The 22,660-nt window shown below is 35.6% G+C and overlaps 1 protein-coding gene across 4 annotated transcripts in view; it reads right to left on the minus strand.

Moving 5' to 3' along the window:
- The window catches only part of LOC145660653 (uncharacterized), a 295,153-nt gene that overhangs the window by 67,449 nt on the left and 205,044 nt on the right, over positions 1-22,660 (minus strand). For all 4 annotated transcript variants that reach the window (XM_081725966.1, XM_081725965.1, XM_081725964.1 and 1 more), the window contains 3 exons: positions 8,743-8,941; positions 3,655-3,737; positions 2,706-2,840 (listed from right to left, as the gene is read on the minus strand). In XM_081725966.1, the coding sequence (XP_081582092.1) occupies positions 2,706-2,840; positions 3,655-3,737; positions 8,743-8,941 (417 nt within the window). The remainder of the gene's footprint in view (positions 1-2,705; positions 2,841-3,654; positions 3,738-8,742; positions 8,942-22,660) is intronic.

Consider the following 22,660-nt stretch of genomic DNA (forward strand, 5'->3'; position numbering starts at 1 on the left):
TCCTTGTTGGGCTTGATTCCACTTTTCGTTGCGTGCTGCGATTTTTCTGTTTCTACGAAGATCAGCCATGACGAGTTTATTGCTCCAGTCTACAGAATCTTCCGACGTGATTCCTTCTTGAACATTTATGCCAAAATGAGTGAATATGGGTCTTGACGAATTAATGTTCAAATGTAGACTGGCAGGTGAGACACCAAGACTTTGAGAAATAGAGTAATTGTACAAAAGTATTGCTTAGGTTAAATACTCTGCCCATTCTTTATGTGACGAAGAACACAACGCCCTAAGTGCCTGCAGTAAATTTTTGTTAGCATTTTCTACCAGAGACGCCATAGGGTGATATGGGGTAGTGTGACGTACAACTACATTATACTTTTTCATGGCTTTCAAAAACTGTTTCGAGTGGAATACCGGGGCATTGTCAGTGTTGATGACCGGAACTAATCCCAGCATAGGAAAATAAAATTCCTCTAAGCATCTAACTACAGCTCTTGCGGTTGAAGTACGCAACGCAAACGCCGTACAATAACGCGTATAAAGATCCATTATTACTAAAGCAAACCTTTTCTGAGTTTGGCCCGTGGGATAACTTCCTAAGAAATCTATGCTAATTGCATCTCGGGTTGTGTTTACTGAGATAGTATCCATTAATTTGGCGGGTGGGTGTTGATCAGGTTTCATGCGCTGACACACAATACAATCATGAATGAAGTTCTTAACAGATGTTTGTAAACCTTTCCAATGGAATGCTTTAGAGATAATTGATAATGTTCGCTCAACACCTGGGTGGTGAATATCTGTGTGATATGCAATTAATATATTCTGTATGAGTGTTGGGGGAACACACATTTTCCACTGATCTGGTTGGTGAAAGTCCCTAACAAAATACTGCTGTCTAATTTATAGAACTCTTTCCACGACCTACCATTTTTAAACTAGGCTTCACCCACACTACCTTCGAAAACATTATGACATTAATGTAATCGGGACATTCACGTTGAAGTGAGGCTAATCTTTCTGGTGTAATGTTCATAATTTTTTCCTGTAGTACTTGAAAAGTGTGGACTTTCAGTAGGCGGTTCGTGGGTGGGGAATAGCCTACTTAAGGTGTCACTTATGGTGTTCTCAGAGCCTTGAAATCTAATTTAACGGCCCATAATTATATTATTTAGGCTGACTAAGATGGAGAGAAACTACACTAAATGCTTATAAAAGAGCGAACATATGTGAAAAGTTAGCGGTCTCGTTTCGTAAACAGTAGGTCTTGAGTTCAAATTCCATGATCAGACATTCCGATTGAAGTATTTCTAGGGATTTCCATACAAAGCAAAGATATGCTAGATTGAACTATAGAATTCAAAAGTCCTGGCTGTCTTCCTTTCCGTATTTTATTGCTAGTGTTCCAAGTGTAAAATTGCGTAGTATAAATTCTTTGGATGAAGAAAGGCTCAGATAGAAGGAAGTGGACACTAGTTCACAAATCTAAAACTGAACGAGGAATTAATCGTACTACAATTACATGATCTACCACTGAGCGAGCGTGTCCCTCCACACGGTTTTCTTGATCAGTATTAGGATTAGGAATTAAATTCCTGGGCTTTCGGCAGCTACGGCGATGTTAGCCCATCAGTATGAGGGATCACGATACCCGGAAAATTAGAGGGGAAGAAAGGAAGTGGCCTAAGATCATTATGTGAGATACACCTCGGCATTTGCCTGATGGGACTGAGGAAAACTTATGATGGCTGCGCTTTCGACCCACCGGAAATCGAACTCGAGACCGCTCGCACCAAAGGAGAAAGTTAACAACTATGCTACGCGGGGCCACTTCGGATTCCTTTAGAATTATAGGGATAAAAAGAACTTTTTAAAAAAGTAAAACTCTTGACTCTCTATAGACTGTTCTCAAGTCGTAAGAAAAAAATAAACGGAGAAAACAAGAGAGAACATTAGACTGTCACAAGTTTCATACGTCATTATCACAAGGAGGAAAAATACCGAATTTCGAAAATGGCTCCAAGACGACCTACAGTACTTGTGTTATTTTTTTTGACTACGAATTATTAATACGTGCGAAGAAATGAAATTTTAATAACATGAAATTCTAATAGCTGATAGCACATTACTAAGTCCATTGAAAAGAAAAGTGATTGCTAATCTATACTTTATCTCTTGTACTATCGTTGGTGAATGTACGGGGTATGTGCATTGACGCATTTCTCGTTAACTTAGAACATCACACTGTACTAAATATCAACAGCAATTTAACAAGCGCCAAAAGTAACATGAAATTATATGCGTAACTTGGAGAAAAAGGAACGCAAAGCCAAAAATGCAAATTGTGCGTACAACACACGCGCAATGTGCATTTATTATTAGAAAAGAATCATATCTCATGTATGAGAACAGAAATCTTCTATTCGTAGATTTAATTTATATGTGCTTTACGATGTACTATCCATGACAGCAAATCTTGTAAGTAAAAACTGAGGAGAGACTAAATACTATCGAATACAGCAAAAATTCGTTTAACAGTCTTAGCTTAATTATTTCTCGCTATCCCTAGCAGAAATATTCAACCTTACTGATAAGTTTAAAATGGAAGGAATTATATCAAAGTATTTATTCACTGTAAAAAAATAATTTAAAAAAAAAGTTACTCAAGCACTGTTCTATTTTATTGTTGAAATGTATTTTACACGTACCTTTTCTCCTATTTGAATCATACGGTTAACCATGTCTTGTCTGGCGCGTAGTAATTCCGCTTTCTGAACTCCTGAGTCTTGTGAAAGTTGCCATCGTGTTTGCTCTACTTCTTCTCGAAGTTCACTTGTATACGACTACAAGAGAAATATTTTACACATACTCTCAGGTTAACAATCAACTTTGACAAGTTTTTCCTAAATATTATTTCTAACAAGGTATACGAGTGTAGGTTAGTGATTAGCGTTCTTGTTTCCACGTTCTAACTGGGATGTAAATTACAATCTGGGTTCGAACTGGTGGCTATGCATCATGATATTCCAAGGCTTTTCCTCAATTCCACTAGAATACTGCCAGAATGGTCAATTTGAAACAGCCCTGGCTTACCTTCTTGACAGACTTTGCAATTACACCTGAAAGTCGTAATTAAAATGCGTAAACTATGGTACGATAATAAAGAAGATTACGTAAAACTTCCATATATGAATGTGGGATAGAATATGGATAACCACCGTTAAGTCACCGTTACCCGTGATTATGATAAAGAATTGACTCCATTAACGAATTCGACCAAGCTAGTCATTTTATATTTTAAAAAATCAAAGATTCGCTTTCGTTCATTAGATCAAATTCATCGGCTAATACTTTTTGAACTCAGTTCAGTGAGGACCGGAAAACTGATTTCTAAAATAATAATAATAATAATAATAATAATAATAATAATAATAATAATAATAATAATAATAATAATAATAATAATAATAATAATAATAATAATAACAACAACAACAACGAAACGAGACCTAATAGCCATTTGGAAAATTCAAAAACATTGTCAGAAAATAGAGGAAAAAGAAAATACCCTAGCCTTCTACTACCAAGTAAAGGAAATTTTCATTTACAAGCAAAAAAAGAGAAAAAGGTACAATTCAAGACGATTGATAACATTACCTGCGAATCACTCACTTGTGCAAGCAATGCTTGATTAACCGTTTGCAATTCTTCCTCAAGTTCGTGAATTCTTAGCTCAGCAACTGTAAAGTAAGAAACGAGTGTTACTATTTAAATATCTTACAAAAATTAGCTATTACAAACATTATTACTGGAAGGCAAATTCCAATCCTTGAATAATAATTAGAACGCTTATCTAATAAGTGACTTTTTTTCTTATAAGCAACCAAAACAGTTAATTCAGTCAACATTCAATTCCTGTGTCTATATTCCAATGCTGCACGGTATACAGAACACAGAAAGAACAATTAAGCATTTTACTCGTAGGGTGTGGTTCAAACTGAAGGAGGTTCTGTGATAGTGTTGAGTGTTCTCGCATCATGACTTAGACAAACTCATGCAGGTGAACGTGGGCATATTCAGCCACCATGCATTTTCGTTTCCTCAGTGACGCCATAATGAATATGCAGTACACACTCTCATCTTTCAAGACGACAACTGCCGTGCACACACGGCGTCTGCATATGGACTGAAACCATTCAAGCAGCCTGTTACACCTGGTTTAGTTTGGACTGCAAAATCGCGAGATTAAATCCAACTGACAATTTGTGGGATTGTATGGAGCAGTAAATGAAACACAAACAAGGATTCCCATACTTCGCTGAAACTATGGGATCTACTGACAAACAAGTGGATTCCCATAGTTGCACTAAATGAGCCATACTTCCAACATCTCGCTGAGCCACTTCCAACACAATCAAAGACGTTATTCAGATCAGAAGCAACGTTACCTGTTATTACCTAAGTTCTGAGAGGTTGGAATGTAGGTGAATAATTTTCTGTCCAGTGTGCTCATATACAGCATCGTTAGAGAAATAAATATGATACTCATCATGAAACTGAAAACGAAGTATGAAAATTTATCGCATCTGCAATATTTATTCATCAAGTAGTGTGCAAGAATTTTTAGATAACAGACTGCTGAAGTCTCAATGCCAAGATATGAAAGCAATGTCGTGCGTGTTAATATAGGATAGCTCGATCTTTCTTGGCATACTATTCTCCAAGTCATTAAGTCATTATTATTGGAAGTTTTACAACTCATCAGTAGCAATTCTGTGTAGATTTTTCAAAGTACGTAGCCGGTCAGCACACTCATAAACAGTAATTTTAGGAACATCTGACACGGTTAATATCTGACTAAGAAGCAAGCCACTATATTCAGACGATATTTGCGTCAAGAAGGATGTCACTGACAATCCATACAAGATATTCATACGAGTTGTACGATGAATCCACCAAGACAAAGTACTTTCCAATACAGAACCACTATGGGTAAGACAAGGTCGTTCCTTTCTTGTAAAATTGTCGGCATGCCTGAGATTACGAGGAGAGACCGGTGACTGTAATGCTACCTCAAACATCGCTGAACCGTATGCTGTGGTGCTCACTGTACACTGTATGTAACACGTACAGTACTTTGATTGTCTCCAAACAATTGCCAACGATCCTAAGAACCAGACATACCCGGTATTTATCGGTAAACAGTACCTCCCAATATCTGGACAGTCCCTCCCAATCTGCATTATTCCGTGCCTATCTGAAACCTTTTCCATAATGCTGAGACGTAAACGTTCGACTCGTATTGGCATTTAGAACAAAGATGGCATCCTGCAATACTACACGTCGTTAAGGATCATTATTCAACACGACTAAAAGAAGTTTTGAGCCGGAAGTTGTAGACATCAATCATCACCTGCAATTGTAGCCATCGGAGAGGAAAGTAATCTCAACGTGGTTCTTGGGAGTGTTTTCATTTCCAAAGGAAGCGCTGGAACAAAAAAGGGGCGATAAACTATTTACGAGGTGTTTGAGATTCTATTACCTGTTAGACGTTTTATCATTGTCATTATTATTATTATTATTATTATTATTATTATTATTATTATTATTATTATTATTATTATTATTATTATTATTATTGGGCAAAAGCCATTATGAATTTTACAAATTATCAAAATTTTGTATTATATATATATATATATCATCTGAGCAGTGACTATAAGAGCCATTTAAGTGGGTAGGTAGTGCATAGGCGGATTGGGTTAAGATGGTGGACATTCAGGACAATTGCATTCATCCAACGGAGGGGGTAGGGGTGTTCAAAAAGTTTGAGAACCCCTGCTCTACACTACGTTTATTCCAGTAACGATTCAATATACGTACCACATGACTTTGATCCACTCAGGCACGCCTGGCAACGTTGCTCGGTGATAGTCCTTCCTAGCGTGAAATAACTAAGCAGGCACACTACAACTCTCTGGTATTGTTTACAAAAGGACAATATTGCTTACTTCTTGACATCATGACTTAGGTTGATACACAATCTATCATATGATTTTAATTTTCTTTAGACACTTATAGAGTGGGCGGGAATAATTTCCCTCTTGAAAATTTACTATAACTTTTTAAATAATCAACCAATTTTCATGAGACAAAAACAATTTTGTTTCTTACAATGGTATAATTATATGATACTTCATTTATATCATACGTTTCAATGGAGGATCATGACGCAATATCTAACCTTGCGTAAAAGGCTAAGCTCACATCCCGGTACGAAGCATGGTAGTTCGTGTCCATAGTACAAGTACAGAGATGTGGCAAAGTGTGAAAAGACCTTGTGCCTCGGTAGATGCAAAGACTATAAGGAACTGTCATTCGAAGCTAATGAACATAGGTTTTCTAGCCGATATTAGGAGGCGGGGTCACTCCTCAACATCCAGCATTGAGAAAAATGTGCCAGTGGTTCAGGAAATGTTCACTCGAAGTTCTGAGAAATCACAAAGACTGGCATCTCGGAAAATTGATTAACCCGACACACAATCCGAACTGTTTTGAAGGAAGAGTTGAATTTTCGTCCATTGAAACAATGTTACTGCCACGAATTATCGCCAGAAGACTGTAATCATCGATTGGAGTATAGGAGGGAGATTATGCCTGCTTGCTTGGTATGAAAACTGATCCAATCTTTTCGGTAATATTCTGTGGTCAGATGAAGCCGTGTTCCATGTTGAGGGTTTGTTAATCGGTACAACTGTTATTGCTGGACAGGAGAGGAACCGAGGATGGTTGTTGGAAAAAGCCAATATCGTTCAAAGGTCAGTGTGATGTGGAATGGTATTCACCAAAGTTGTAGATCTATACATCATTCGGGACACAATGAATGCAGAATAGTACTTTGCAATACTTAAAGATTTTGTTCAAGGTCTTATATACACATGAAACAATTATCACGACCTAATCTTTATGCAAAATCGGGCCCGTGCATGGCTCAATACTCATTTTTCATGAGACATCGTGGTACCCTTGAATGGACAGTAAGGAGTCCTGACCTAATGTCCTGCGACTTCTTCCTTTGGGTGTGGACAAAAGAGGAAGATCTCGCACAAAACTAAAAACTCGTGATGAATTGGACGGGTGGATTCGCAAGTTCTTGCAAACATACTGCTTAAGTACCTGCAGAAATCTGTCACAAACATCCCTAACCGTTACGAAAACTGATGGATAATGGTAGTGCTTATGTGGAATTCTACCATTGAAAGAAATAAAATGCTTTTTGTTTCATGAAAATTAGTTAACCAATTAAAAAGTTTTAAACAATTTTCAATAAGGAGTTAATCATCGCCCACCCTGTACTTCTATATGCAGCATTCAACATGCAAGAATACTAACTACATATTCAAAGGTTCTAAACTTACTTTTGTGTATGTATTACAGTGCTCATTCACAATAAATATATTTATGGAGTACAGGAATAACTGCCTACCTGCAACAACATGAGTACGCAAACTCAATGGTATATGTATCGTATTGCATTGGCGATGTACAACTTACTATTTCATTAGACTAACACCAAATTTTTAAGTAGTATGAATCCGGGTAGTTAGCCTCACTGCTTCCACCAAATTGGTAGCATGCCCCGTTTTGGTAAAGACTGATGTTGAGTTGAGTGATGACAATGCTTGCTGATGCCATCAGATTTTTGTGGTGCAGTGGCTAATGTTCAACATTCTCTGGAAAACAGAACTGCTGGTGGAACAGCGACGGTTGATTTGAGATAAGAGAGCTCTGCAATTCCACGGACCAAGAAAGTTGTAGCCAAGTGGTAGGCAACGGGAACGTCAATGAAACCTGTATATCGGAGGATCCCCTACAATACCTAAAAATTACTACCTCAGTAGATATATATGGTCCTGTTACTTAATCACGCAGCTAAATAAACTTAGTTTATTAGCTGGTGAATTCACAAGTTAGTGGGCTGACAAAGTGAAGTCACAGCATATTTCCTTTTATCTATTTTAGTCAAGAGGAACTGGATAGAACCTTCGAAATTGCTGAATAGTCGTCTTGCATCTCATTAGTAACTGAACTTTATGGGTATTCCAACTAACGCTTAACTGACTGGCCCAGATAAGTTTACTGTCGACAACCGTTCCTTGCCTCCTGCCAAGGACTCTTTCGAATTTATCGATAATTATTGTTACAAAAGACATAGATATCTCGGCTCGAGTATTTTACATTTACCTCAACTATGGGTAAAGAGAGGTAAAACCGAGTTGGTCGGGTGAAACATTCAGTCTCCTAAACAGTAAAATTCCATATTTCGTCCAATAATATACTAATATATATTGTCCAAACTGGAAACATAGCGTCTACGTAAGTACAACAAAACCAATTGGCTTTTCGGCTGTTACAATGAAGTATTGGTTGTCCATATGGAAAAATTGGAGATTGTATGTTGCTTTTGGGTGAAACTCTTACTTAGGTTCACAAAGAAGAAGTGAGTTGCATATGTTGCGTCCAATGTAGTGATAGTTGCAGCCTAGACTCGTCACCAAAAGATGGCTCGAAGGAAATAACTACTTGAAGTGATGTCAGGGAATATATTTCTTCTTATACTAGTATACCCAATATATTCGTAATTCAAACATCTCTGTCTTCCAATTGTTTAACAACTAAACCTAACCGGTCGCTACTAACACACACACTACAATTCACTAAATATGTAAACTAAAAAGGAAGTACCTTTCAATTGATCTCTAAGAGATGCAGAACAAAGATGATTAGCATCTCGCAATTTCCCAAGTTCTTCATTTTTCACGTCCAACTCGTGAAGAAGTTGAGATAATTTTTCATTATCCTTATTATGATTTTCTGTGACCCTACTGAGTTGCTCTGTTAAAGACTTCACTTGTTTTTCTAGCGCTACGCAAGTTTCACCAATCTGAAAAAATAAAATAAAATGAAAACACACTATAACACTGAGTTTTTAGAACACTAAACTTTTATTTTCAAAATATTTGCTATCTCTGTGTTTTTCAACCTTTTGTAACTGTCGCATACCTCTGAATATGAAATAAAATCTTTCAGTTTTACGTCCCATGGTTATGCCTAATAGGCTAAAGGAAACGGCGATGATGAGAAATGAATGAAATGGTGGAATGAAAAAGCGGGAGGAAGCGTGAAAACTCCGAGAAAACCTACGCCCACGGTGTTTGTTGCATATCTCTGAATAGCTGGATTTCGATTCCAAAGAAAAAGGAAACTCTTTATACTTATTGTCATATTACACGATCCCTGACAAGTTTCATTCTTGTCAAGCACTTATTTGAAAAGGTTATTTCGTCACTGCGCCTTCAAAAACTGCTATGTGCCGTTTGGTGTACAGCATATACCTAGAAAGACACTAATGTGATACCATTCATTTAACAGGTAATTACATCGTAAAACAAAACCTACCACGTAATGTTGTGGTGAAATTGCTCCTACCATTTTCTACTAAATGTTCTCAAAGGCACATAGCTGATTTTATGTTAAATTTTATCAATAATGCATGCCCAGCAGCTGCACATGTTTGTTTTCTCCACACGCCTAATAAACAATAACGAACAATGCATTCGTTTTTTGTATTTAGTATCAAACACTGAATTTTACACATAGCGGTTTTTGAAAGTGCAGCAAGGATGTCTCAATTGTTCTCATATCTCATAGGTAACGCTGACTACATATTTTCACCTTACTAAAACTATTATTGAATTTCCCCTTTCTAATAATAATAATAATAATAATAATAATAATAATAATAATAATAATAATAATAATAATAATAATAATAATAATAATAATAATAATAATAATAATAATAATAATAATAATAATAATAATAATAATAATAATAATAATAATAATAATAATAATAATAATAATAATAATAATAATAATAATAATAATAATAATAATAATAATAATAATAATAATAATAATAATAATAATAATAATAATAATAATAATAATAATAATAATAATAATAATAATAATAATAATAATAATAATAATAATAATAATAATAATAATAATAATAATAATAATAATAATAATAATAATAATAATAATAATAATAATAATAATAATAATAATAATAATAATATCGACGACAACGACGTACGAGTAAAATCTAGTTTCTAAGAGACCAGGAAATTAGTCTTCGTCCAAATCGTGACTAATACCGAAACTGTTTACATAAGGAGTGCGATATTAAGATAGTTTTTTAGTTCACCATCAACTGAATATGTTCCAAAAGCTATTTTCCCAAGCTATATTATAAAATTGAACTATTTCAATTATGCTCAATACACTTGAGGAACTTAATTATATTCTAGACATTTTCTTTCTTTATCTCTTTTTCTTAATTTTTGTTAAAGGAAGACTAAAAAAAAAATACTTCTCAATTTTCTTGTATCCCTAGCTGTTTGTATAGAGTATAGAAGAATGGAAACTGAAGCAAGAAAGAAGAAAAACTATCAGAAAGAAAACGAAAACAGATTTAAACAATAGAAAAGCTTAATTACGTTACCTGATAATCCAATGTAAATTATAAACAGCGATGAGATTAGTCAAAATACAGCATCGTCCACAAACTATTAAGTAACAATTGAAAGTTTAAGAACATATTTGTTAATCTGATGAAATATTTCACTATTTCAAAAACCCGTTTTATTTCATCAGCACTGTAAGTTGTTCACTAAGTACCAACAGGTTTGGTTTAATCTTCCAGCTCAAATGAGAACTCATAATGTGCAAAATGCCGAAGATCTGTACTATTGCTTTATACTGTGAAGTTTAACATAAACTGTTAGCAGATAAAAAGACCTACAAATGTTCCGTTGTGTTAGCTTAAAGCGACATCGGGCTGACACTGACAAGAAAGAAGACCTAAAACAGTTCCATAAACGGCAAGTGAACTTGCAAAACAGCTTGAATCAGTTTGCCCATTAATACGAAAACGAATATCAAATCATTTAGCAATGTTCTTCAACTTCCTGTATAATAACATGAAGTCGTCTACCACGGAGTACACAAAGTGCTTGCATTAAACCGTATCTAACTGAACACTAAACATTTTTTTTCTTAGTAAAAAATCCTCTGGCACTATTAGTTTCAAACTCGGAAAGAGTTGCAACTACCACCCATAACTACTGCTGAATAACTCACAAATTGTGCACGTAAGTTACATGAGAGGATTATTGACCTTATATGGAATACGAATATTTATTTGAGAAACTATCGAGTTTACTTAGATAACGTATCTATTTGAGAAACTATCAAGTTTACTTCATAAATAAAAATGTGTTTGAAATGAAGAGCGCGGAAGAGAACAATGATAACCTTCATTTCAAAAACGAATGAGTTGAGTACACAAAAACAAAGATAACATTCATTTGTGAAAACATTTCAAGTTTGAAACAACAGTATGATGAATATGCTGTTGTTTGAAACTTGAACTCCTTTTACAGTTATTTTTACATGAGTGTTATTGTTTTTCTGCACTCAATTCATTCATTTTCAAATGCGGGTTATCATTGTTTTCCAACATGCCCTTCAATTAGCAAAAGAGACTGATTACTCGACACAATCAGGTAAATAGGTAAATGTAACATGTGATAAGATGTTGGAAACATTTATCAAATAAGATGTTGAGATGAAGTTCTTCATTCAAGTACGTGCAAACTAACGAACAGAAAGATTGTTTCTTTAGTTACGTTTTATTATTGCTTGGTCTATTAACTTCCTTCTAACTCATGTTCACTTTCGTTAAAACAGCCTCATGTTCAGGTTTCTCCAAAACAACATATACGGAATTTCTTAAACATGATCTCAGGTAACATCCATCTGACACTGTACTAATTACGGAGTTCGGTCCCCGTATACAACAAATATCGAATAGGTAGCTCAGGCATCACAACATTTCTAAATGGATACCCGGATATTGTAACAGAAAACGTAATAAACACTGACCGTGTTTCCAAACCCTGACAAGCAAGAGTACAAGTATCATTCAGAAAAAAAAAAAAAAAAAAAAAAAAAAAAAAAAAAAAAAAAAAAAAAAAAAAGTACACAATTTGGCTCACACTACGAATTCCAGCCTATTGTTCATGTAGAAGACAATTTCTTTTTCTTTTTCCTTTTTTTTTTCCTTTTCTGCTCCATTCGTTTAATACCAAATTATGAATACGAATTATTGCTTAGCGTTCTACCAACTTGCGGAAGAAAGTACGAAAGTTTAATTAACTTGCAAAATAGTGATGAGCCATCAACTATTATTTATCAACTATATTAGCTACTATTTTACATTAGCTGGCTCTACAGAAGTGGCCTCAGGACACATAAACGAAACTTTTAGATCTGTCTAATAGGATCTGAACGAGAAATATCCTTCTGCCTCAGTGGCGAGGAGCTTAACTGAACCATACGAATCACACACAATCGGCAGATACGACTGTGTAAAATGTTTTCACACATAGATAATAAACGCCTCATACTATTCTCGCTTGACTTACTGGTAGTTTGAGTTTTCGGCTTTAGAATCCGCAATATGCCATTTTGATGATCTTACACGTAAATCCAAGGTATCTTTCTCCAAAGTATGTAGGCCATTTTCTTTCATGTGCCAAAGAAACATGATCTATTAGTCGTTACGATTAGTAGGATCCTTACGACCCTAGAAGAAAGAAAAATCAAACCTAAGAATTTCACGAAATGAAAACAGCGGTATTCCAGGTCGTGAACGTGAATAGGCCAGATGGATCTTCCGTCAAATTGCAGGCTCACAAAAGGAACATAGTAAACAAAGCACAGCCGAGAACGGGCAAAGAACAGCTCAAGTTTAGAGGCACAGTGACGGAGGCAACATATATGAACGCAGTATTTTGATGAAAGAAAAGGTGAAACCAGTCCTGGCAGACATCAGTGAAGGCGGATTAGCGTCAACTACAACTGTCGAGTAATAGTACCAAGATTCGAGAGTGACAGCACATCGTAAAATCATCCACATAAAGCAGGCCATGAACAGGAGTGGAAAGCTGCGACATAACGCTGTTCACAGCTACAGCAAACCAGACTAAGCGAGTATTGATAATCTTCTCTTAGAGTTTACAAAGCTTGTCAGGGTGATTGGGCAGTAGTTTCCATTGGACGTGGCAGCTTCGTTAGATTTCAAAATAGGAATAATACATGCTTCACGCTAGGCAGCAAGGAAAGTCTTCAAACCAAATACAATTTAACAGTCCAAGAAGATTTGCTTGCTATCTACAGGCATAATAGATACCATCAGGCCCAGGAGCCATGTCCTTCGCAGAGCACCATAGTATCCAGTTCAATACCAGTAAAAGCCAGATTGTAAGGTTCAGTATTCCCAGAGCGAAATTGAGGTGGTGTACGTTCGGGAGGGCTACCTGAACCGCCGACTGATGGGTACTGGCGAGAGAATCCACATCCCACCGTGTAAGAGAAGGGACCAATGGTTCGTAGAAGATTTCCGCAACACAGACTCCCGGCATTTACTTTCAGGCATCACTTTATCTGGTCCTGCTGGGTGCGCATACGGTCCGGGATCCATGCGTCGTCCAAACCACAAATCCAGTTATCATAAACAAGCCATACCAAGATTGACGTCTAGAGCAAGCACTCCACATCCGAGACTTATCTTTAAACTGCGCTCGATCGTAGGTTTTAAATGCCAGGAGATCTGCCTGGCCCAACTCCTAAATTGGCGGACCAATGGATAACTGTAGTTCCGAAGAACTGGGCAAAGGGGGCGCCACACACGTCGCCAGGCTGAAACAGATGAGAATCGGAATCAAATCATAAGCAGTGTGAGCTTATCATGGCAACTGGAATGTGGCATCTTCTACCAATTTACACGGAACTATGGCTGTTTTCATCCTTTATAGTGCTGATTCTATTTCTCTTACACGAATACCTGTTTGTACGAGTAGTTGTTCTATTTTTACGTTTTGTTGTACGAAATTCTATTTTTTTAAAACTTCTCAGAATATTTCTTGCTCCCCTTTTTAGACCTTATAACTGCGTAACTATTATTGTTGTCAACTTCAATTCCCTGTGTTTGGTCGTGTGCTTTAGTTGTTCTGTATTTCTACGGTATTCTAACAATGCATATACTTTTCCCTTCTGCTGTTTTCTTACATTCCTTTGTTCTTGCATTTTACTTTGCTTTCAACATTGACAGATCTATTTTCAAGCCATTCTTCAGCTTTGTTCTTCTTTCGCACTGCTTATTGTACATGTCTTCCATCTCTACAGATTTCAGTTTATGTTTTCAGATTTGAAATTAATCTTTTCTATGAACTCTTTTCCTTTTTGCAGCGAAGTTCCTCTTTACTCCATTTAGGTGTTCGTTTGTCCGAATACTCCTCCAAGGTACACTCATGTCCAAAATTATTGTCGCATGTCTATAAATATGTTGTTATAGGAATAAAATTTGATAACAAATTCGCCGGGTATTTCTTATAATGTTAGTATGTGTATAATCGGAAAAGACATGTATGTGGCAAATTTCATGTCAAAAGAGCAGTAAATAAGAGTAATAAAACGAAAATAAAACTTTCTTGTCCATTTAGATTTACTCATTCTAATTTTCGTATTTATAATTCTTTTTTTATGAAATTTACCACAAGTATACACTTCCTGATTATAAACATAGTGTCAGTATTAAAAGTATCCTGCAAAATTGTTATAAAGTATATTCTTACAAGAAGACAGTTATAGATATGCGACAATCATTTTGGACATGAGTGTACCTGAACCGTTCTCAACCAAATTTGACATGATGATTAGAGAGCGCGCGCTGAGTGTCGTATCGCAAAGGTCACATGGCCCAATCGGACATACCATTGAGAAATAATCACCGAAAAACAGGAAGCCCATAGACTTAACATTGGAAAAAGCATTTGGTGTGTGAATTCTCATTGTAGAGAATGAGATAGAGAATTTTCACATAAGAAATACGGCGAAGCCCTTTTCGTTTTGTTCTGCGAACACAATTTCTCAAAGTCTTTATGCTTTTGGCTATTGCTAAATTCAACTATATTCATATGTCGTTCACGAAAACAATTGATGAACTAAAAAGATTCTGCGAATAATCAATAGAGGTCGATCACTTCGCTCTAGATTTGCAATATTTGCATATCTAGTTAATATTAAGTATGTATTATACATTTCATGACTCCTTTCTGTTCTCATGTTAAGAGCGCTAGAACAGGAAGCTACAAAAATAAAAAAATCAGCTTTTAGTTGTCCTGCACATATAGGTTATTCGAAGATGCCAGTTAAAATATAATGAGATGTGGTTGGTTGGAATTCCAAATGTCTGTATTCATGGGTGACCGAAGAAAATTTTCCTGGGAGGGCCCATCTCCCTGGTTGCTATATTACGATTGGTACTTTTTTTTTAATGAAATCTTAAGAAATTTAATATATTTTCGTGAGATAGGGGGCCGCCCCCTGCCCCCTTCAGGTGCCTATGTCTGTACTATCTAACTGCCTCCACAACAAAATGTGACCATCGTGTAGGAGAGAGCTCAAGTAGGCCACATTAAACATGCGACCTCTACGCGGAAAACTTTTTGTCCTACTATCAGAGCAAACATCTCTAATTTTAAAACAGAAAAAAAAAAAAAAAAAAAAAAACGCAAAATCATCACCTTTGTTAAATTTGTTTGCACGCTGTTTCTCTGTATGATTAACAAATGTCTTACGTGGCTGTGGAAGAAACATATTTATTATACTCTAGAACGTATTTCGTCGTCAGAAAGATAACGATGTTATTCAATCAAGCAAAAACGTATATTCTGATATGACGTGACGCGATGTGAACCACACCCAGGTACGTGGTATATTCTGATATGACGTGACATGACGCGATGTGAGCCCCACCCATGTTTGTGTAACATGTTAGTTTATCGCCTTTTCAGTTTACTTTGCGCGGTTCTCATGGACTTCGAACGATATTTGAAATTCAAATTTATCAGGTTACTCAAATGTCATCGACCTGATATTGTGTCAAGTACACAGCTCTGAGTGCGTCAGATCAACTATCAAACTGAGTTACTCACTAGTATTACATTGTATTTTCTTAAAAGGACACCAACGTAACACTATTCACCATTACAAACATATGAATTTGTTCGTGCACGAGAAGTTGATTTTGAGTTTAACGTCCCTTTCAACAGCGAGGCTATATGAGATGGGACCTACTGATTAACGTGGAATTCGAACCACATGAGTTCCCGCCGGGTATCGAACCCGATCTCCCACGCCAAAGGCGCGTACGCTAACTGCTTGGCCATGAAGTAGCTCTCGTGCATGAGAAGTTAGAAATCTATGATACAATTAATTATTTCTCAACAAAGTGCGGTTCTCTCTTCAATGAACTCAAACCATACTTTCACATCTTTTAACTAGATTTCACAAAGACAGCTCTAGTAACTCGGACGCAACGGAGCGCGGATCTTCTTAAAATTATTCATCTATCTTTCGCACACACTATATCTCCAGTCATTGTCAGAAGTCTGAGCACACTACTGATTTTTTAGAATTTTCCAAAAAGACGTGTATCCATACAAAATCTAGTTTGTTAAGACTTGTTCTGTACAATAAACATTATTGCTCATATAAAGAAATTAAATTAAAACATATGGTTCTTTTTCCACTGTGACAAATTTATTGAGTATGTTTGCGTCAATGAAATGCAGACCCGAAGCTTTGATAAGAGATTTACAAATTCCAGGCATTTGTATAATTAGTTTATCTAATTTATGCAAGGTTATGGGACTCCATAGCTCTGGAGCCTTCCAAAGACCTTCAGTATTCGTTGGCATCTATTTACGGACTGTCCTGTCAAATTCATCTTACAAGAGGACTGTGGTGACTATTCTATTTGATGGTGATGTAAGCGTCTTCTTCTCATTTGTACATAATTACTGCAGAGCTTAAAAGAATGTTTGGGGTGGTAATCCTGTTATAAAAAGTTACTGCCCCAAATCCGCGTTCTTTATGGAATTTCGTGCCTCACTTAAACGTTGTGAAACACGTTTTTGTGTATTCCTCCATTTATTCGAACTAAATCACCAATTTGAAAGTTTGTAAAGCATCCCTAAACAGTGACACTACCTTTTAAGTGCCTTGCTGTAGGTATTAGAGAAGTCGAGATGAAAGTGCACTTCGGGACAACAACGTACAAACTTTTAGTATTGGAAGGCGAAAAGTTGAAATTTAGATTCATCGGTTCAGAGTATCCTCTTCCATTATTTATCGTTGCAGTCTTTATTTTTTTGCTCCAGGTGTATCTTTTCTTTAAATGTTTCCTACTTGATGGAATAGATTTTTAAGGACAATCCTGCCCTCAAGACTACAGATTTGAAGGCGCTGGGCCACAGTTCTATTTTAGCACGATATAAAATGGCTCTTACATAATTTTACTTTTGTATCCGGAGTGGTTAACGTCTATTCCGTTCACTTGTTTTTCCACTGAACTTGTCTTTAATGATAGAAGTTGCTACTTTTAAACGATTAGTGCGTTTCAGTGTAATATTTACATCACTCTATGACTTATCTTTGAAAAGTCCGACGCAATGCTTCCTCCTGATCACTGAGCGACTTTTCGCAGAGAATGACTCTTTTCTCTTAAAATAACCACTTGAACACGTACTTCCGAGTCTTAGTTAACAGTTTCCTTCCGCACTTTATAGTATTTGCATGCTTATCATACTATGTATTACTATTCAACTGGTTCACGTGAATGACAACAGTAAGATTGCATGTCATACATTTGCATCCAATTCTGCCGATATTACAACATGACTGAATAGCACATACACGACTATTTGTTTAAGTAAAAAGACAACTACTATCAACGGTTCATACACACACCATTCGGTGTCGCTGAAACGATGCACCATCAAACAGAGCGTGACGTTCGTTGTGTGTTCATTAGTTATCGGTTTATTGCCAAGCAGATTTTCTCAATAAATTTGTCTCAATAACAACAAGACCATGAATTTTCGTATCCTTATATGAACAATGTTCTTTACTTTCAAAAACGAGTCTAATAAACATGGTGTGGATTGTGGTAGTGTCTTTTATTTAGAAAGTTCTCAAAAATCAAAAGTAGGCTCAGACTTCTGACAATGACGCACACACACACATATTATATATTACAAAAATCAAAGAAAGTTTCTGCATCATTTTCTAGCAACAAGATATATTAGTATATTAGTAAAATAACCAATGTTCGCAAGGCCCTGTTTATTTTTGAGCATTTGACTAGACTCCAATTTTTTTTCATGTTTTACTAAAATGCTGCATAATTTCTCTACATAATTATCTAGTACTTTGTTAATAGTATAATGAAATAGCTGTTATTATAGATATGTTCCCCATTGACAAAGAACATATCATTATGTATGCAAAGGCACCATAGAATAGGCAAACTAGGCAAAAAAGAAATAAAAAACTCTCGTTACTATACCACGTACTACTTCCTAAAAATAATACATATAATGAATAACATAAAAAGAACAACTAAAGTAGTAAAAATAAAATGTACTGAATATTTTATATTATATATATAGGTGTACAAACATCATACTAAGTGGTAAACGCTGCAAAGTAACAGTGTAGGTGAGGAATAGAGATGGAAGGAAATCTTTGAGGACACACCACGATGACGTACGCAATCTTAAATTGAAACCATAGTATACGATATTTCATTTTAATATCAAATTTTCGTAGAAATTGAATGGCATTGTTATTTTTGCTCTTACGCTAATCATTACAAAGTTACAGCTTAAAAAAAATCGCTGAATGTAGCTTACTAGCAGAAGATGGCCTTGATGCATGCAGAGCGCATTGCTATCGTGCTGATCTCTGGAGAACGAAGAGCCAGAGTGATTGCGGACAATTCGAAAACCATCATCAGGAATGGTACTGTGGTCAAACTCCGGAAGAAATTCCAAGAAACCGGATCTGTAGCAGTGCTGTCATCATTCATAGAAGTCCCAAGAGAAACACGCCTAGTATAGCCCGTGAAAGTGGTGTTACTCGCACATCAAGCATGTGCATTATGTCAGTGAGTGTCAGCCTTATAAGCTGTAACTTCACCAACACCTTACAGAAGATTATCCAGATTTTCGTCTGGAAATTGCTCAATGGGCCACAGAACAGCTACGACAAAACCCCATATTCATCTCTGACATATTGTTTACTGATGAGGAAAACTTATGTTCGGGCAAGCTTAACAAGGTATGGTATAGGTCAGTTAGTACATAAGGCAAGGTGATTATATGATGTGGCGTGGGGGCCTTAGACTAGAGGCCCATTCTTAATAAACGGAACCCTAACAGTGAATGGGTTATGTGCACATGTTAGAAGATGACATCTGGCATTTATTGGTGTCAAAGGATGGATCATTCCCTAAATTTTTCCAGTACGATGGCGCCCCACCTCATTAAGGTACCTGTGTACCTCAATCGGCAGTTTTCGAATGCATGGACTGGTCGGTGAGGTGCTGTGGAAGGGTGACATCCAGAAGTCCTAAAGTGCAGAAGTCCTAAAATGCAGAAGTCCTAAAAATATGGGCACTAGACCTAAATTTTAGGACTTCTGCACTTTAGGACTTCTGCACTTTAGGACTTCTGCATTTTAGGACTTCTGCATTTTAGGACTTCTGCACTTTAGGACTTCTGCACTTTAGGACTTCTGCATTTTAGGACTTCTGCATTTTAGGACTTCTGCACTTTAGGACTTCTGCCTTTCAGGACTTCTGCCGTTTAGGACTTGTGCCTTTATCATTCACTTGCTTTAGTTCTGAAATTCGCCACCACCACACGAAATTGGGACGATGCAGCAACTAGTTGGCAATAATGTTACGAACGTATCTAATTCCAACAGTAACAGCTATATTTGTACTACTAAGATCGTTATTATCACTATTTGTTCTGCACTTATACACGAATTACATAATACAACCTATTTCATTCTAAGAATTAATTACATAATTTGTTAAGAAATTCGTTTCTTTCGAATGGAGATACGAGAATCCCAAGACAAATTCCTAAAACAAGAATAAATAAATAAATAAATAATAAAAAAATGTTTAAAAAGAATATTTTACCAGACTTCTGAAACCAAGCAAACATTCAGAATTGCAATATATACTGTGCGGAGCGTATTTTATTAAGAGTAGGACAAAAATCCACCAAAGTTTACTTAATTAGGACAAAAGCACACTAGACATTTCACGAGTGAACATTAAATACCAACTGTATACATAAAGAACGCAGTAAATTTAAAATTGAGCAAAGAACATTTATTATGCAATACAGTGGGTGACATTAATAAGTCTTAAATGCCACAAGTCCTAAAAATATAGGCATTAGACCTAAATTTTAGGTCCTGTGCCATTTTTGCAGAAATTACTACATAGTCATTTAGGGGTGTAGCCTGCAAATTTTTCTAGGGGAGCATGATTTTCATATATTAAAAGCAAATCAAAAGTTTATTTCCAGATTACGAAAGCTTCAATAAGACAATAAATTTATACATATTACACATGTACACAAATACATAATATTATTATATTTCCAGTTAGTTCCTTTTTGAAACCTGGACCTTGACAGAGCGTAAATTTAAAATCACAGCTTGTGGGAAATGTACGAATCAGGTAGTTATAAGAAATCGGAAACTGTTCATGGAAATCCATTTGTTTGACTGTATTTATCTTCTGTACTCTTATATAAAAGAGTAAAGATGAGTGATTTTTTGGGCATACTACTACAAGTAGAGTCGTTAAATTTTAATTATAAAATATAATTTTCTTATGAAAGCAGGACATAAGAAAGAATTTTTGGAAATAAGTATCGTAAAACGGGCGGGGCAAGATTTTTTTAAAGGGTAGTGTATCTCGCAAGTTTCTGAAGCTAGTAAAATGAAACTTGGCATATAATCTTTCCTGTTAAAAAAAACTGAAAATTGAACACATAAAAAGGAAAGAGCAAAGGGAGCACTTTTTTTAATGTTCGAATTCCCCATTACTTACTCAGAAAATATGTAAATAAATTAAGGAAGGATTTGTTTAAGCTAGATGCGTGAAACTCGGTATTTGAACTTTTAACTAAAAGTAATAAAATACTATATGTGTCAGTATCTTGAAAATTACACTTCTAAGGGGAAGGAGGGTCAATTTCTATAATATTAAAATATCCCACTGCTTATAAGATTTGGGCAGAAAACTCTTTTCCTTTAGGCCTCGGTTATTCCAGTTAAGCAAATGAGAGTACAAAGTGGCTAATTAATTAGGTTCTTTTAATTATTTTAACATGTTGACGTAGTTTAATTCTTTTAAAACTGTATTCTTTCACATTCTATTATAAACATCCTTCATTTGCTGTAATTATTAAACACGTTTAAGAACAAAAGAGTAACTCATAATAGAAACAATTTCTGCAGGAACAACTGGTAGGATTCAGCCTCTTGTTGTGTTGTTTAGGCCGTTAAAAATTTTCTTGAGACATTTTTTTGACACTGTCCTTCTCTACAACTATAACATGAATTTACATCTCCGTAATAATATAATTAAGATCTCATCACTGATTCATAATCAGTTTTCTTTTCCTAGATTTGCTAATCTTATTGGGTATGCATGATATAAAAGCGGTTATTGGAAGAAAAACCATCTGTGTTTGAAAATTTTCTTTCAAAGATTGTGCAGCATTTTGCGATTTGTGCACAGTTATTGCCGTAATAAGGTGTGTGTGGTGTACACAATGTTTATGCATCACACACTTTTTTACTATATATCATTACCGTAAAACGTTTTCCCAATCAATTAATAATTATAACATTTGAGGATATAAGAAGTTCTGACATAGAGTGAAGCGAGGGGACTCACTATAAATAAGTAACCCTTGCCAATTACAGAAACATTTAATTTTTATTTTATTTATTAATTTATATATTCTACTTCGTGAATTTAATTCTCCCTAACGAATAATTTTCATTTTGAAGAGTGGACGTTTCGGTGTAAACATTAGAACTTTTACACCGAACCAGCCTCACCTTAACCGGCGAACGTCCTTATACCGAGCAATCCGTACACCGAAACGCCCTGCACCAAAACGTCCTACACCGAAACAGCCGTATCCCAGGAGTAGTTAATTACGAATATGACAATTATTTGCTACAGAAAGACTTCTGTACAAGAAATATATGTGTAAAAATAATTTACTTCAAAACAACACAAGGAAAGCAAAATTTATGACGTACATAACTAAAACACAATATTATATTACTAATATGAAGTCAATGGTGTGGAAATAGAGAAAAACAGACATTATGAAAGATCTGGGAATCTCATTTGGTAGAAAGTTAAAATTTTGTCAACATAGAAATATATCATGGAAAGAGTAAGAAAGGACAATAGGCTTTATTTATTTATTTATTTATTTATTATTTCAGAACGATAGAATATGTATTTATACAAATAACTTGCAAGAACTAAGGCTCTGTAATATGAAACAGTATATCTAAAACTTGACTAACAGATTGACAGTATTCTTCTTACGGACGCGATGGTAGCGCCACAAGAGAT

Source organism: Thermobia domestica, chromosome 9, assembly GCF_964235325.1.
Source record: "Thermobia domestica chromosome 9, izTheDome1.hap1.1, whole genome shotgun sequence".
Classification (NCBI taxonomy): Eukaryota; Metazoa; Arthropoda; class Insecta; order Zygentoma; family Lepismatidae; genus Thermobia; species Thermobia domestica.